Source organism: Molossus molossus, unplaced genomic scaffold (genome assembly GCF_014108415.1).
Source record: "Molossus molossus isolate mMolMol1 unplaced genomic scaffold, mMolMol1.p scaffold_m16_p_14, whole genome shotgun sequence".
Classification (NCBI taxonomy): Eukaryota; Metazoa; Chordata; class Mammalia; order Chiroptera; family Molossidae; genus Molossus; species Molossus molossus.
Window position 1 is genome coordinate 89745847 of NW_023425349.1, and position 15894 is coordinate 89761740.

General features: G+C 42.2%; 1 protein-coding gene across 2 annotated transcripts in view; it reads right to left on the reverse strand.

Moving 5' to 3' along the window:
- SHC3 (SHC adaptor protein 3) overlaps nt 1-15894 on the reverse strand; it is a 174766-nt gene that overhangs the window by 31204 nt on the left and 127668 nt on the right. For both annotated transcript variants that reach the window (XM_036261564.1, XM_036261565.1), the window contains exons 10-11: nt 10266-10424; nt 5952-6247 (exon numbers count right to left, since the gene is read on the reverse strand). In XM_036261564.1, the coding sequence (XP_036117457.1) occupies nt 5952-6247; nt 10266-10424 (455 nt within the window). The remainder of the gene's footprint in view (nt 1-5951; nt 6248-10265; nt 10425-15894) is intronic.

Sequence of the window (15894 nt, forward strand, 5' to 3'; positions counted from 1 at the left end):
AAACCCTAAAGACTCCATCAAAAATCTATTAGACTTAATAAATGAATTTGGCAAAGTAGCAGGATACAAAATTAACGTGAAGAAATCGACGGCATTCTTGTACATCAATGATGAACTCACAGAAAGAGAAACTGAAAAAACAATTCCATTTACCATCGCGCCAAAAAAATTATGATACCTAGGAATAAACTTAACCAAAGAAGTAAAGGACCTATTTGCAGAAAACTACAGGCCATTGAAAAAAGAAATAGAGGAAGATATAAAAAAGTGGAAGCACATACCCTGTTCATGGATTGGAAGAATTAACATAATTAAAATGTCCATACTACCCAAAGCAATCTATAGATTCAATGCAATCCCCATCAAAATACCGACGACATATTTCATAGAGCTAGAACAAATACTTCAAAAGTTCATATGGAACCAAAAAAGACCCCGAATAGCCACAGCAATCTTGAAAAAGAAGAACAAAGTAGGTGGGATCACAATACCATATATCAGGTTATACTACAAAGCGACTGTAACCAAAACAGCCTGGTACTGGCACAAGAACAGGCATATAGACCAGTGGAATAGAACTGAAAACCCAGAAATGGACCCAAGGCAATACACTCAATTAATATTTGACAAAGTTGGCAAGAGCATACAGTGGAGTAAAGACAGCCTCTTTAATCAATGGTGTTGGGAAAATTGGACAGCTACATGCAAAAAAATGAAACTAGACCATCAACTTACACCATACACAAAAATAAACTCAAAATGGATAAAAGAATTAAATGTGACCCGTGAATCCATAAAAATTCTAGAAGAAAATGTAGGCAACAAAATTTCGGACATCATACGGAGCAGAATTTTCACTGATACATCACCTAAGGCAACAGAAATAAAGGAGAAAATGAACACATGGGACTACATCAAACTAAAAAGCTTCTGCACAGCAAAAGAAACAATCATCAAAATGGAAAGACAACCCACTGTATGGAAGAACATCATTGCCAATTATGTATCAGATAAGGGGTTAATTTCCAATATATATAGAGTGCTCATACAACTCCACAAAAGGAAGACAAAGAACCCAATTAAAAAATGGGCAGAGGACCTGAATAGACACCTCTCCAAACAGGACATACAAATGGCCAAGAGACATATGAAGAAATGCTCAACATCACTAATCATCAGAGAGATGCAAATTAAAACAACAATGAGGTATCACCTCACACCTGTCAGAATGGCCGCCATCAACAAATCATCAAACAACAAGTGTTAGCGAGGGTGTGGAGAAAAGGGGACTCTAGTACACTGCTGGTGGGAATGCAGACTGGTGCAGCCGCTATGGAAAACAATATGGTGCTACCTCAAAAAATTCAAAATTGAACTTCCATTTGACCCAGTAATCCCACTGCTGGGAATATACCCTAAGAAGCCTGAAACACCAATCAGGAAGAATATATTTACCCCCATATTCATAGCAGCACTATTTACAATAGCTAAGATCTGGAAACAGCCCAAGTGTCCACCAGTAGACGAATGGATAAAAAAGCAGTGGTACATATACACAATGGAGTACTATGCAGCGGTAAGAAAGAAAGATCTCTTATCCTTTGAGATGACATGGAGGGACCTGGAAAGTATTATCCTAAGTGAAAGAAGCCAAGCAGAAAAAGACAAATACCACATGATCTCACTTATATACGGAATATAATGAACATAACAGTCTGAGGAATACAGTAGACCCAGACACATGGAAGTAGGGCACAGACTGACGTCCCTCAGAAGAGGGGATGGGGGGTGGGGGTGTGGGAAGAGATAAACCACAGAACTTATATGCATGTATGCATGACCAATGGACATGGACAACTAAGCTGGGGACAGGGTGGAGGGGGGGGGGGGTGGTGCCAATGGGGTAAAAAGGTAAAATATCTGTAACAAATCAATCTCAATAAAATATTTAAAAAAATTAAAAAGAAAAACCTTATTTGTGATTGTCTGTCTGCCAACAGCACACGGCCCTTAGCACCCACATCACCTTCTTGGGCTCTCAATTCCTCAAGAAGCCCGAGGCGAATCTGTGCCTCCGTTTATCTAATGCTTGTTGAGCCTTCTGTGTGCCCGGCTCTGCCCTAGGTGCTCAGGACACCACGTGACCAAGACAGCCACCCTCACGGAGGTTATAGTCAGGGTTGGAGGAGGCTAAATAATAAACAAATGACCAAATAAACGAGTGCTTGTGCGTGATGGTTGCTTTTGGGTATAAATAAATCAGGGCAAAGAAATAGGGAATATCTAGGGGATTCCATTTAAGATAAAATGGTGAGGGAAAGGTTAGCTTCTTTGGAGCAAATTTAGCTCACTGGAAGAGCTTGGGGCGGGGGGACACTTAAGGACAGGGATTGGAAGGTAGAAACATACAGTGACTGGTTTCAATGCCATGACCCCTGTTCCAGCAAAACCTCTGCAAGCACATCCTCTTCCTGCAGCAGGTACTGTTAGAAAAAGTAGCCCAAAAGCACGTACCACTTACAACAGGAACTGAAACCAGACACTCTGGGAAGTAACCTAACAGGAAACAGAAGAGCTTTCGAAAGAGAATTTTAAAATTCTAACAAAGGACATTTTTAAAAAAATAAGTGGAGACTTATACCATGTTCATGGATGTGATGACTTAATATTGAAAAATGTCATCTCTCCCCAAACTAATCTAAAAATTCAATGCAAATCTTATCAAAACCCCAACATGTTTTTTCTCTCTCTCTCACTCTTCGTTGACTTGATGAAGTGAATCTAAAATCAGAAAAACAAAGATGAATAGGATATGAGAATAGGTAAGACAATTTATAAAATGGAGAATCAATCAATGATATATCTGATAAGGGGTTAATATCTAAATTTTATAAAGAACTTATAAAACTCAACAACAACAAAAACCAAATAAACAAATAAATAATCTAACTAAAAATGGGCAAAAGACTCGAATAGACACTTCTCCAGAGAGGACATACAGATGGCCAATAGACATGGGAAAAGATGCTCAATGTCACTAATCACCAGAGAGATGCAAATCAAAACCACAATGAGATACCACCTCACACCTGTCAGAATGGCTGCCATCAATAAACAACAAACATCAAGTGTTGGTCTGGATGTGGAGAAAATGAAACCCTCGTGCACTGTTGGTGGGAATGCAGACTGGTGCAGCCACTGTGGAAACCAGTGTAGAGTTTCCTCAGAAAATTAAAAATAAAACTGCCCTATGACCCAGTGATTCCTGTTCTGGGAATTTAACTGAAAAAAAAAACTAATTCAAAAGACTATATTCACCTCTATATTCATTGCAGTGTTATTTACAATAGCCAAGATTTGGAAGCAGCCCAAACACCCATCAGTAGATGAGTGAATAAAGAAACTATCGTCCATTTACACAATGGAATACTACTCTCCCATATAATGGAAGAAAATTCTAGTTTGTGACAGGGTGGGTGGACTAGAGAACATTATGCAAAGTGAAATAAGCCAGTCAGAGAAAGACAAGTACCATATGATTTCACTCATATGTGGAATTTAATGAGAAAACTGAACTACCAGCAAAATAGAGACAGACTCTTGGATAGAAAGCAGGCAGACAACCCAGGGTGGAGTGGGGGGTGTTGGGAGGGCATGTGGAGGAATTGAACAAAAAAGGGAGAATAAAAAAGAGAGAGAACTCATGGACATGGACAACAGCGTGGTGATTGTGGGGTTGGTGGGGGGTGGGTGGAGGTGGAAGAGGGTGTAGGGTAGACAAATGGTGATGGAAAATTTAAATTAAAATAATTTTTAAAAGAAGAATCAAGAGGAAGGACTCCCTCCACCAGAGATGAAGACCGTTTCAAAGCCGCAATGACTAACACATTGCGGTGCTTATACAAGAAATACTGGAGGGACACCAGCTGAGCAGAGCTGGAGGTGAGAGGCAGCCCCAGACCCGGGAGCTGAGCCTGCAACAGGCAGAGCATCAGCACCACAGGGAAAGGGTGAATTCTTTGGCAAATGGTGAAAAAAAAAAAAAAAATGGCTCACTACATGGATATTTCTAAATGGGTCTCTATCTTAAATCATCTTCAAAAGTAACTTCAGTCACAAACATGGGAGATGAACCTATAAAGCTAGTAGGAGAAAATCTAGAAGAATACAGTGTATCTGTGACTTGTAAGTGAGAAAATCTTTTCAAACTCAAAACATACACCGTAATGGGGAAAATCGATGGGTTTGGCTCCATTTCAGAGAAATGCTTCTATTTGAAGAAGAGCATTTCAGACAAAACTACCCAACAGGTGGAAAAGTGAGAGCGTTCAGCACACAGTGAGCCCGTAAGCAAAGCCAGAGAGATGCTGTCAGGGAAGAGGAGGGTGAGGGACCCCTCTGCTCTGCTGCGCGTGGAGGGAGTCCAGCCATTCCAGAAGCAAATGCCACCCAGAGTGAAATTAAATGCAGGTGCATCCTGTGCTCACAAGCCCTCCCCTCCTGGGTGTGCCCCAGACACAGCGTCCCGGGCACAGGGGATCGGGCACAGGTCGGTAGTGCCCGCAGTCTCAGCTCTCCACGAGAGTTCAGAAGCGACGCGGAGACCATGAGCGCAGGGAGCCCCAGGCCGCCCACCCAAGTTACTCTTCAGTATGTACCAGTCACCACGACGGACCTCAAAAACATGTGCCGAGGGCAAGAAGAAAGAAGTGAAATGGGATTTGTGAAACAATTTGTTTGAAATTTTCTAAAACGCACCAACACAAAATATATATTTTCCCCAGTGCACATATATTTGTAAAAAATCCACACAACAAAAGAAGGCAAATTGGACTGGTTGCCCAGGTGGAGGGGACGGGGAGGTTTAGGGACAGATGTGTGGAGCTGAAGTGTGCTGGCAACTTGGTCTGGACACGGAGGTAACCAATCATCCGAGGTAACACCATCCCCTCCCCAGACACACACAGTTAAATTGTGTTCACTACACGCAGCTGAAGACTAAGCTTGCATTTCTACCTGCATCAATCAAAATTGCAACGTCCTCGTCCGGCCGGTGTGTCTCAGTGGATTGAGCATCGCCCCATGGACTGAGAGGTCCTAGTTTGATTTCCGGTCAGGGCACAGGCCCGGGTTTCAGGCTCCATCCCCAGTAGGGGGCGTGCAGGAGGCAGCCGATGGATGTTTCTATTTCACATCCATGTTTCTATCTCTCTCCCTTCCTTTCTCTCTAACAAAATCAATTAAAAATATTTTTAAAAAATGCAATGTTCTTAATCACTATTTAGTTAGCTCCACCTGCTTCTTTGTTTTCAAAGGGTCAAATATTTTAAACAATAATCCTGGAATTTACTCAGTTAGGTTAATGTATTACGTTTGTTAAACTTAGCAGTTCTCGGACTGTGCCTGCCCAGCTGGCTGTCACGAGTGTGCGTTCCCTGGTGCCCTGGGAACAGCGCTTCCCTTACTGCGCGTTCTGCTGCCCGCGAGAGCAACTGCCAGTCAACTTTTTTTTCTTTATTAATTTTTAGAGAGAGAGAGAGAAACACTGATGAGAGAGAACATTGACTGGCCGCCTCCTGCACGCCCCCCACTGGGGATGGGCCGACAACCTGGGCATGTGCCCTGACCGGGAATCGAACCAGCGACCTGTTGGTACATGGGTCAACACTCAGCCACTGAGCCACACCGGCCGGACTGCCATTCAACTTTTAAAGAGGTTTGAGAGAAATAGTAAAAGCTCAGGAGCCTGTACTTCCTTGTTGATTATGAATGTATTTGGGAGGAAAGCTTTCTCAGTTTCTGTATTTTAAAGAAGAATTAAGACTTTCAGCCTGGGCCCTGGTGACTGTCACAGGGGCCCTGACGGTGCCTGGGCTCAGGGTCCTGGAGGAGAGACCTCAGGGCTTCAGCAGGCACCTGTGCTGGAGGGAAGGCTGTCACCCTGTGCTCACCGTGCCTTCCGGGTCGACGAGCAGCAGGTGCTTGGCCTGGCCGTCGTGCATGCCGGTGAGGACGAAGGGGCCCGGGTTGGTGGTGCTCTTCCTCACCAGGAAGTCTCCGTCTCGCTTCAGCAGCCCCTCTGCCTCCTTCCTGCTCATCTCGCCTTGATACCAAGGCTCGGCTTGCAGCTCTTCCAGCATCTTGGCGTCCGGGGCCCTGGGGGAGACGGAGCTGATGCACTCCACGGAGGCCGCCTTGCTCAGCACGGGCCCCACGGACTGGTTCTTGAGAGCGTCTTCGAAAGGTTCTGTCCACAGAATTTGCCAGGAAGAGCAAAGGACAAACAGGACAATGTGAGGATGGGAACGCAAAGGCAACGCTACCAGAAGAAAGAGCTCAAGACAAACGACAGGCTGATCACGTAACAAGACACATCATAACAAGCACTTAAAAGCACAACCCAAATCCTGGCATGGCTCCTTCTGATTGGTCTGCTTTCCCAAGACAGCTGGGCATGTGCTTTGTGCCAAGGATTCCAGCGCACCCTGGTTTAGTTGGTTAGAATGACCTCAGTTGTGCCACAGGAGGCCATGCATATGAGCTGCCACACTTTCCTGGAACATTGGCTAGCCTCTTTAACAAATATGTTCTCTTCTGAGTGGGAACCTGCCAAACTGAAGGAAATGCACAAAGGAGAAGACAAGTTCCAAGACTGATTTGGGGCAGAACTTAAACCCAACCCATCAAATGTTTATTTCAAAATCTCTGTAGCAGGTGAATTTCTAAAATAAAACTGACATTTATTGGGTGCCTTTTGTGTGACTTGCCCCAGGCTAGGAGCCCTACCTCCCCCGACCTTCCCTTGTCCCTGTGGGAAAAGGCTCTTGTGTGAGTGTCTGAGAGTGACATGAGGCCCCTCAGAACACCTGTCACCACAGGGCATCAGTCAGTGGTAAGACTTCTGCTTTAACACCGATAAATATCAGCAGCAAGCAAGTCAGCAGGCATGCCTAATTAAATATCAGTGTTTGACTTTCAATAAGCAATTGTACAAAAGCACTCTGAAAGAGTGTGTGGAGTGCTGCAGTGTATAGTACGACAATGATTGTCTGGGACCACACTGCCAGCCGGGTCAATGCAAGCACCACAGAAGCAAGAGCAGCATCCTCCTGAGCACAGCTACATCCCCAAAGCCCAACATTATTCCTGGGCATGGCTCCTACTCTACAAACATTCAACAAATGCTGTAAAACAAGACCGATTGTTAGTAGAGGATGGGCAGAAGTGAGGTGAATAAAGAAAACCAAAATTAGGTCATTTTGACACTGAAATCATTTATATGTTGGGAGTAGAAAAGAAGTAAAAACTATGGATTAAAATTTTATTTTTTTTACCCTATCTTTTTCCTGATGACCTGAAGTAGTTGAAAAATTGTATTAGATTGTTTCTGCACCATCATCATCACCACCATCACATACACCACTACCATCACCATCATTATCCCATTGTCATCATCACCATTTATCATCACCATTTATCATCATCATCACCACCGTCATCACCACCATCATCATTATCCCATTGTCATCATGACCATTTATCATCATCATCATCACCACCATCATCACCACCATCACCACCACCATCACCATCATTATCCCATTGTCATCATCACCATTTATCATCATCATCATCACCATCATCACAACCACCACCATCACCACCATCATCACAACCACCACCACCATCACCATCACCATCATTATCCCATTGTCATCATCACCATTTATTATCATCATCACCACCATCACAACCACCACCATCACCATCATTATCCCATTGTCATTATCACCATTTATCATCATCATCATCACCATCATCACAACCACCACCATCACCACCATCATCACAACCACCACCACCATCACCATCACCATCATTATCCCATTGTCATTATCACCACCTCCACCATCATTACAACCACCACCATCACCATCATTATCTCACTGTCATCATCACCATTTATCATCATCATCACGACCATCACCACCATCACCACCACCATCACCACCATCACCACCATCACCACCACCATCACCACCATCACCACCATCACCATCATCATCACCATCACCACCGTCACCATCATCACCACCATCACCACCATCATCATCATCATCACCATCATTATTCTGGCTCAAAATAAACAACATAGAATGCTACCTTTATTTTTCATATTTTTCCGTAAATACTAGCACCCAGGGCCCTTTCTTCTTTTTGTCTCCTCTTCTCTAATTTGGGGAGCAGGAGTAGAAATCAATGGATGAGAAAATGTTGGCTCTGTTTCTCTCTTTCTCCATCCCAAACCCCAGGCCAATGTAACACCCCCAGGCTCTGGGGCCATGAATCTCTGGTAAACTGAATACATCAAACCCAGCTGCTAAGCTGCACTTGTGAGACATTGTTAACTCTGGACCAGAGGCTTGGAGAACCACCACTTTGCTCTGCATCTTGGGAAAGTCACTTCACACCTCCTAGGCTGTGTCCACATTATTTCAAGTGAAGAGACTGGATTATCAGGGGTGGGAAACATCTAGCCCACAACCCGTATGAGTCTGGAAAAAAACTACCAGCTGACATCACACACCTCACCAAATCAGCCTGACCAAACAGAGCAGGCTAATTTTTAAGTTGATAATTTTGTATGGCCCATGAATGATGTTATAAATATCCAAATGGCAGGAAAACGGTTCCCCACCCTGGATGATATTTAAAGTGACCCCAAGCACTGAGATTCTACAGGTCTTTTGGTTCTGGTAATTTTTATAAGTCAGAATGGGAGTCCAGTATCTGGGAAACCAAAGCAGCTGAGGAGAAACAGACTTTTGTTGTCATGGTGCCACCTAGTCATAAAGTACTCAACCCTGTCCTCACTCACAATACCACAAGAGGCAGGTGTCACGCTAGCAAGGCTGCCTTCGACCAGTGGTAGTTACTTATCTTCTAGGATGCTCTGTTTTCTCCTCTGTAAATAAGGATAATAATAGTAATAGTAATAATAATACAGTCATGTGTCGATTAATGATGGAGATATGTTCTGAGAAATGTGTCGTCAGGCAATGTAGTCATCTGTATGACCATCACAGAGTGCACTTACACAAACGTAGATGGTACTTTTCTACAACAGGCAACACAGTAGGTGTGTTGACACCAGCATCACCACACACACACAGGTAATGTGTTGCGCTAGGAGACGCTGATAGCATCACCAGGCAACAGGAACTTTTCAGCTGCACTGTCATCTTATGGAACCACATCACACATGTGGTCTGTAGTTGACCCACACGTTGTTTCGTGGCACACGATTCTAATAGTAATATCTACCTGTAGTATCATTGCAAAAATTAAATAAAATAATCAGTGCATAGCAGGTGGTAGAAAGTTCTTCCATGTCAGTCTCCTCCCCTCTTTAGTCTTTAACTTCTACAGGAATTTAAAAAAGAAATTTTAGGATAGAAAGCTCTTTGTGAGCTTGAAAAGTTCTTTCAAAATTCCTTATCTACGGTCTCCACTTCCATGAATTAGTTTATGGAGGATTTAATTTTCCCAATGTTTACACCAAACAGAAAGTCTTTGGCGCACATCCCACTGTACTGCTATTGAAGCAGTTTCCTGTCTCCCTAGCTTGTTACTACCTGGTAATACACAGTGGTTATTTCAGCTCCCTGAGAATAGAGACTTGGCCTGTTTTGTTTTCCTGTGTACCCCCAGCGAGCAGAATGGTATCGGACATGTTACCTGTTCAGTAGAGCACGGAGATGTGCAGGTAGAGAAAGAGAGGGAGGCAAGAGGGAAGGCAAGCAGGTGCATGCATACGAGGAGGGCTTGTTGCAATATCTGGGTTTGTATTGGTCTAGACCAAGGAGAATGGCCAAGCCATTTCACTTTGGCATCCTTAGCAACTGAGACAGCACCTGGTACACAACAGCCAATTAATATGTAAGTGAATAAATAAATGAGCGGATTTATTTGTGTATATTGTTTGCCTCAATACATGTGCAGAAATTTAAGAGGTAAGTCGATGTCAAAAAGAGGGGGAAATTGCTTTGTCTCTGGTCAAAAGAGAGGGATGCAATCCCAAAGCAGAGGCTGGCTGGAGTTCAAAGCCTCGGAAAGCCCAATAATAACCCAGGAAGGTGCAGCAAGTCATCACTGCTCATCAAAACCCAACTAGCAGAAAATTCAGTCATTGCACAGAGTCCAATAAAAGACAGTGCAGAAAGCAACGTCAAGAGGCAAGGAAACCAAAGGCGATGGAAACGCACTCATGTCAAAGAGGTCCTTCCTGGGGCTGCTCTCCGCGCTGCTCCCCGCAGCCAGCCCGGCCTGCGGCGGGAAGTGCTGGGTGTTCACGTAGGTGGGGGCTTCTCCCGCAGGGCCCACGTGTGCTTTCCCTTCGGGCGTGCTGTAGGTTTCCACGGAGCCTGCAACAAAAATGTGAGCCCTCTTTCTTCTTCTGATGATGACACTGTTCATGTGTCTTATAGTCAAGCCACACAGTTTCACAGGCTGACCCTCAGGTTAACCATAGAAAATTCTTCTTGCAGCTGACCATAGTTTCTGTCTCCTCTACTGACCCCGTCACTTGCACTGTTGTGTTCTGGCTAGGACACATTCCACACCTTCGTGTCACAATGGGAGCTACTGGAAGGTGGACAGCCATGGGCTGACAGCCTTACCAGGACTCTGGTCCCACGTCTGGGCGGGTGAGTGGAACAGGGCATGCCTTGGTCTGCTCATCGCCTTTACAGAGGCCTGGAGATCAAACAATTGAGCAGGAAACTTGTAAGGCTTATTTTAATTGCCCTTTTTTTCTTTGAAGTGTAAGTGAATGCTTTGCAAATTAACTGCATCTCATAATGCAATGTGATGCTGCAACCCATTTTAGGAAGTTACAACCTAATGACCTGAGACCCCTTTCTTACAAATCAGAGCCAGCCTCTCAGCCCCTGGCTCCCTGCAGGAGGTCCAGCATGGCGTGTGATTGAGCCTTCCCCTCAGGCAGTACCTGTATGGTACTTCCTAGCTGCCCCAAGACTGTGCCCAGGCTGGGCCAGTGGTCCCTGCTGATGTCACGGGAGGAGAGTTGAAGGGTGTTGCCGGATCACACCTGCTTGGGTCACTATCTAATTCTTTCTATGGTATCCATGCCTCTAACACATTTACACGTGTATATTCTCAGGATGGCTATTTGGTGTCCATGTCTCTGGAGAGAGGTCACCTTTCACACCCTGTGGGCAGTGGGTGTTGAAGCTGGCTCACGCCGGCCACAAAGGGTCAGCTCAGGGCTTCTTCAGAACCCTTCCCCAGAGCCCGTTGTTGGACTTGGCAGTGCATCACTGTCTGCCTGTGTGCATGACGGTGCAAGGGTCCTGCTAAAACTCCTTCAGGGTGACATCTCCAGCAGGGTCGTGAGCTGTCTCTGCTCCTAGGCCTGCGCTGACTCGGGGTTCACAGGCTGCTCCCGGCTTACATGTCCTGGTTAGCACTGGCTGTCTGCGGTGCACGTGTATGCGTATTACAAGAAAATCAGTCCGTAAAAAGAATTTTACAAACTCGTTTTTAAAAGGAGAAGATGAAAACTCAATGAATAACTTTCCTGATGATGACCCTTTGCCACTCCCACGATGGCAGACGTGGAGACGGGACACGTGGACACACAGACACACGGCCGTGGCAGCACAGAGAGTTCATTTTATTTTGGGGGAATTGATGTTAGCAAATCAACAGAAGACATTCTTATTTGTTTGATGAAAAATGATATTTATTGCTTTTGAAATGTGTTAAAAGTAATAGGTCTCAAGTTCTAGGCCAGGAACTTATGTGAGGCTCATTTTCCCCTGATGACTCTCTCACATCATCTGTTCTTGATCTAGCCAGAGTAACTGATGAACAAAAAGACACCCTATTTTTAAGTAAACCTAGCCTATTTTTCAATAAAGTAAATAACTAATATAAAAAAATGTGTCATGTATGTCTAGGTACATAGATGGTCTATAAGTACATTGCTAATGTCTGTAGAACAGAGATGAAGACACAGTAAAAAAAGAGGGGGGGCCTCTGACGAAGTTATGACTTTGATGTGCTATTTCCATCCTATTCGGATGCAGAGCCAGGTGGTGGCTTCTGCCCAGGTGTTATGTTCAATTGACCAGGCCAGCATGGATGGGTCATCTTTCAGCTTGGGCCGGCAACATGGGAAATTCTCTCACAAAAAGGGAATTTAAGAGATTTATTGCCGTTACATAATGATAAAGGGGTCAATTCAACAAGAGGACATAACCCTTGTGAACAATTATACATGCAACATAGAGCATCTAAAAATAGAAAGCAAATCTTAACAGACAGACAGGGAGAGAGTGACAGTGACACAGTAACGAGAGGGGATTTTACCACCCCACTGACATCCTGGACAGACCTGAAATCAGAAACGAAAGAAGAAAAATGACAGCAGACACCACAAAAATACAAATAATTATATGACAATATTATGAACAATTATACACCAACAAATTGGACAATCTGGAAAAAAGTGAAAAAATTCCTAAAAACATACAATTTCCCAAGATTGAATCAAGAAGAAACACATAATCTGAACAGACCTATTACTACCAACAAAATCAAATCAGTAATCAAAAAACTCCCAAAGAACAAAAATACTGGACCAATGGCCTCACAGGTGAATTTTACCAAACACTCAAAGAAGAATTAACATCTAATCTTCTCAAACTATTCCAAAATTGTCAACAGAAAGGAAGGGTCGCAAGGTCATTTTATGAAGCCATCATTACCCCGATTCTAAAACCAGACAAAGACATTATGAAAGGAGAAAATTGTATGCCCATGTCCTTGATGAACATAGATGCAAAAATTCTCAACAAAGTATTAGCAACCCAAATTCAGCTATACATTCAAAAGATCAAGTGGGATTTATTCCCGGGATACAACGTTTGGTTCAATATCCACAAATCAATTAACATAATACATCACATAAACAAAATGAAGGATAAAAATCATATGATCATATCAATACATTCAGAGAAAGCATTTGACAAAATCTAGCATCTATTTATGATAAAAACTCTCAGCAAAGTGAAAGTAGAGGAGTGTACCTCAACATAACAAAGGCCACATCTGACAAACCCACAGCTAACATCATACTCAGTGGGAAAAAGCTAAAAGCATCTTCAGATCAGGAACAAAACAAAGTTGTTCACTTTCACCACTTTTATTCAACATAGTATTGCAAGTCCTAGCCACAGCAACCAGACAAGAAAAAGAAATAAAAGGCATCCAAATTGGAAAGGAAGAAGTAAAACTATTTGCAGATGACATGTTACAACATACAGAGAACCCTAAAGATTTTGCCTAAAAACCGATAAATCAATTCAGTAAAGTAGCAGGATACAAAATTAATATTCAGAAATCAATTGCATTTTATATACCAATAGTGAACTATCAAAAAGAGAAACTAAGAAAACATTCACATTTATAATTGCATCAAAAAATTAAATACCTAGGAATAGATTTAACCAAGGAGTTTAAAAAAACAAAAACAAAAAACTGTACTTGGACAATTATAAGACACTGAAAAAAGAATTAGGTACAAATAAATGGAAGCATGTACCATGCTCATGGATAGAAAAAATTAACATTGTTAAAATGTTCATACTACCCAAAGCAATCATAGATTCAATGCAATCCTTATCAAAATACCAATGGAATTTTTCATAGAACTAGAACAAAAAAATCCTAAAATTTATATGGAACCACAGGAAAAAAAAAACACCAAATAGCCACATAAATCTTGAGAAAAAGAGAAAAAAGTTGTAGGAATCATGCTACCCAATATCAAAGTATACTACAAGGCTACAGTAATCAAAAGAGCATGACACTGGCATAAAAAACAGACATTCAGCTCAATGAAACAGAAATAAACCTATGCCTATATGGTCAATAAATACATAGCAAAGAAGGCAAGAACATACACAGGGGTAAAACAATCTATTCAATAAGTGATACAGGGGAAATTGGACAGATGCATTCAAAAAATGAAACTAGACCCTCTTTTTCCACCATATACAAGAACAAACGCAAAATGAATTAAAGATTTAAATGTAAGACTCAAAACCATAAAACTCCTAGAAGAAAACATAGGCAATAAACTCTCTGATACTGCTCTTAGTAATGTTTTTTTTTTTTTTCCTGCTATATCTCCTCAGGCAAGGGAAACAAAAGAAAACATAAACAAATTAGCAAGTTTTTGCACAAAAAGGAATTCATGAGCAAAACAAAAAGACAACCTATGAAATGGGAGAAGATATTTGCCAATGATACATCTGATAAAGGGCTAATAGCCAAAATATGTAAAGAACTCAAACAGTTCAACACCAAAAAAAAAACAAAACCTCAAAAAATTGGCAGAATAACTAAATAGATATTTCTCTAAAGAAGACATATGGATGGCCAATAGGTGCTCAATATCACTAAGCATCAGAGAAATGCAAATTAAAATCAAAATGGGATATCACCTCACACCTGTCAGAATGGCTATCAACAATACATCAAGAAACAAGTGTTGGAGAGGATGTGGAGAAAATTGTACTGTTGATGGGATTGCAAATTGGTGCAGCCACTATGGAAACCAGTATGGAGGTTCCTCAAAAAATAAAAGACAGAATTATCTTATGACCCACCAATTCCACTTCTGGGTACTTATCTGGAAAAATCCAAAACACTAATTCTGAAATATACATGCACCTCTCTGTCCATTGCAGTATAATTTACAATAGCCAAGATATGGATGCAGCCCAAGTGTTTATCAATAGATGAGTTGATAAAAAAAAAAAAAGGTGTGTGTGTGTGTGTGTGTGTGTGTGTGTGTGTGTAATGGAATATTACTCAGCCATAAAAAATAATGAAATCTTACCATTTGCAACTGCATGGATGGACCTAGAGAGTATTGTGCTGAGTGCAATAAGTCAGACAGAGAAAGACTAATACCGTATAATATTACTTATATGTGGAATCTAAAGGACAAAACAGAAACAGACTGATAGATACAGACGTTCGCCAGAGGAGATGGGAGTTGGGATGCTGGGTGAAAGAGGTGAAGGGATTAAGAAGAACAAATTGGTAGTTGCAAAATAGTCGTGGGGATGTTAAGTATAGAATAGGGAATATAGTTAATAACATTGTAATAACTGTATGTGGTGCCAGGTAGGTACTATACTCATCAAAGGGACCACTTTGTAAATTATGTAATTGTCTAACCATGATTCTGTACTCCTGACACTAACATAAAATGATACTGAATGTCAACTTTAATTGAAAATATAATATTTAAAAGTGCATTGTCATTTACTCCCAGCACAAATGGCTACAATAAGGAAAAAGCCTTAACATTAAATCAAGAAATAGTTACACTTATATACACAGAATCATAAATTAAATCTTAATTCATCTGTCACTCCATCTCCTTCAGACCCTGTAGAGTTAGTAGCCAGAGCCCAGGAGCTATCTGAAGGAGTTATGAAAGCATTTGAGGAGGGCGAAAGTTTAAAATTAAAAGAAACCTTTAAAATACACACATATATACACATGTGTGCGTATAGAACGTCTATAGAATTGAGGCTAACACTAACAGTTAGTTATTAGTTATATGTGAATTCATTTTAATGTGGGATGTAGGTGCACGCTCACTGATTTGATAAGATGTACTCAGGGACCGTGAGGGATGAGCTGGTCCTGCTGCCGGGGAGCAACAGCTGATGTGTGGCAACCCCACAGCCCTTACTTCATGTATTTCTATGATCTGCCCCGCCCCCCCCAGCAGACCTTTCCAGCAGGTTTTTCTGTCATTCCACAGGAGACGAACTGCCACTGGGGAGATAG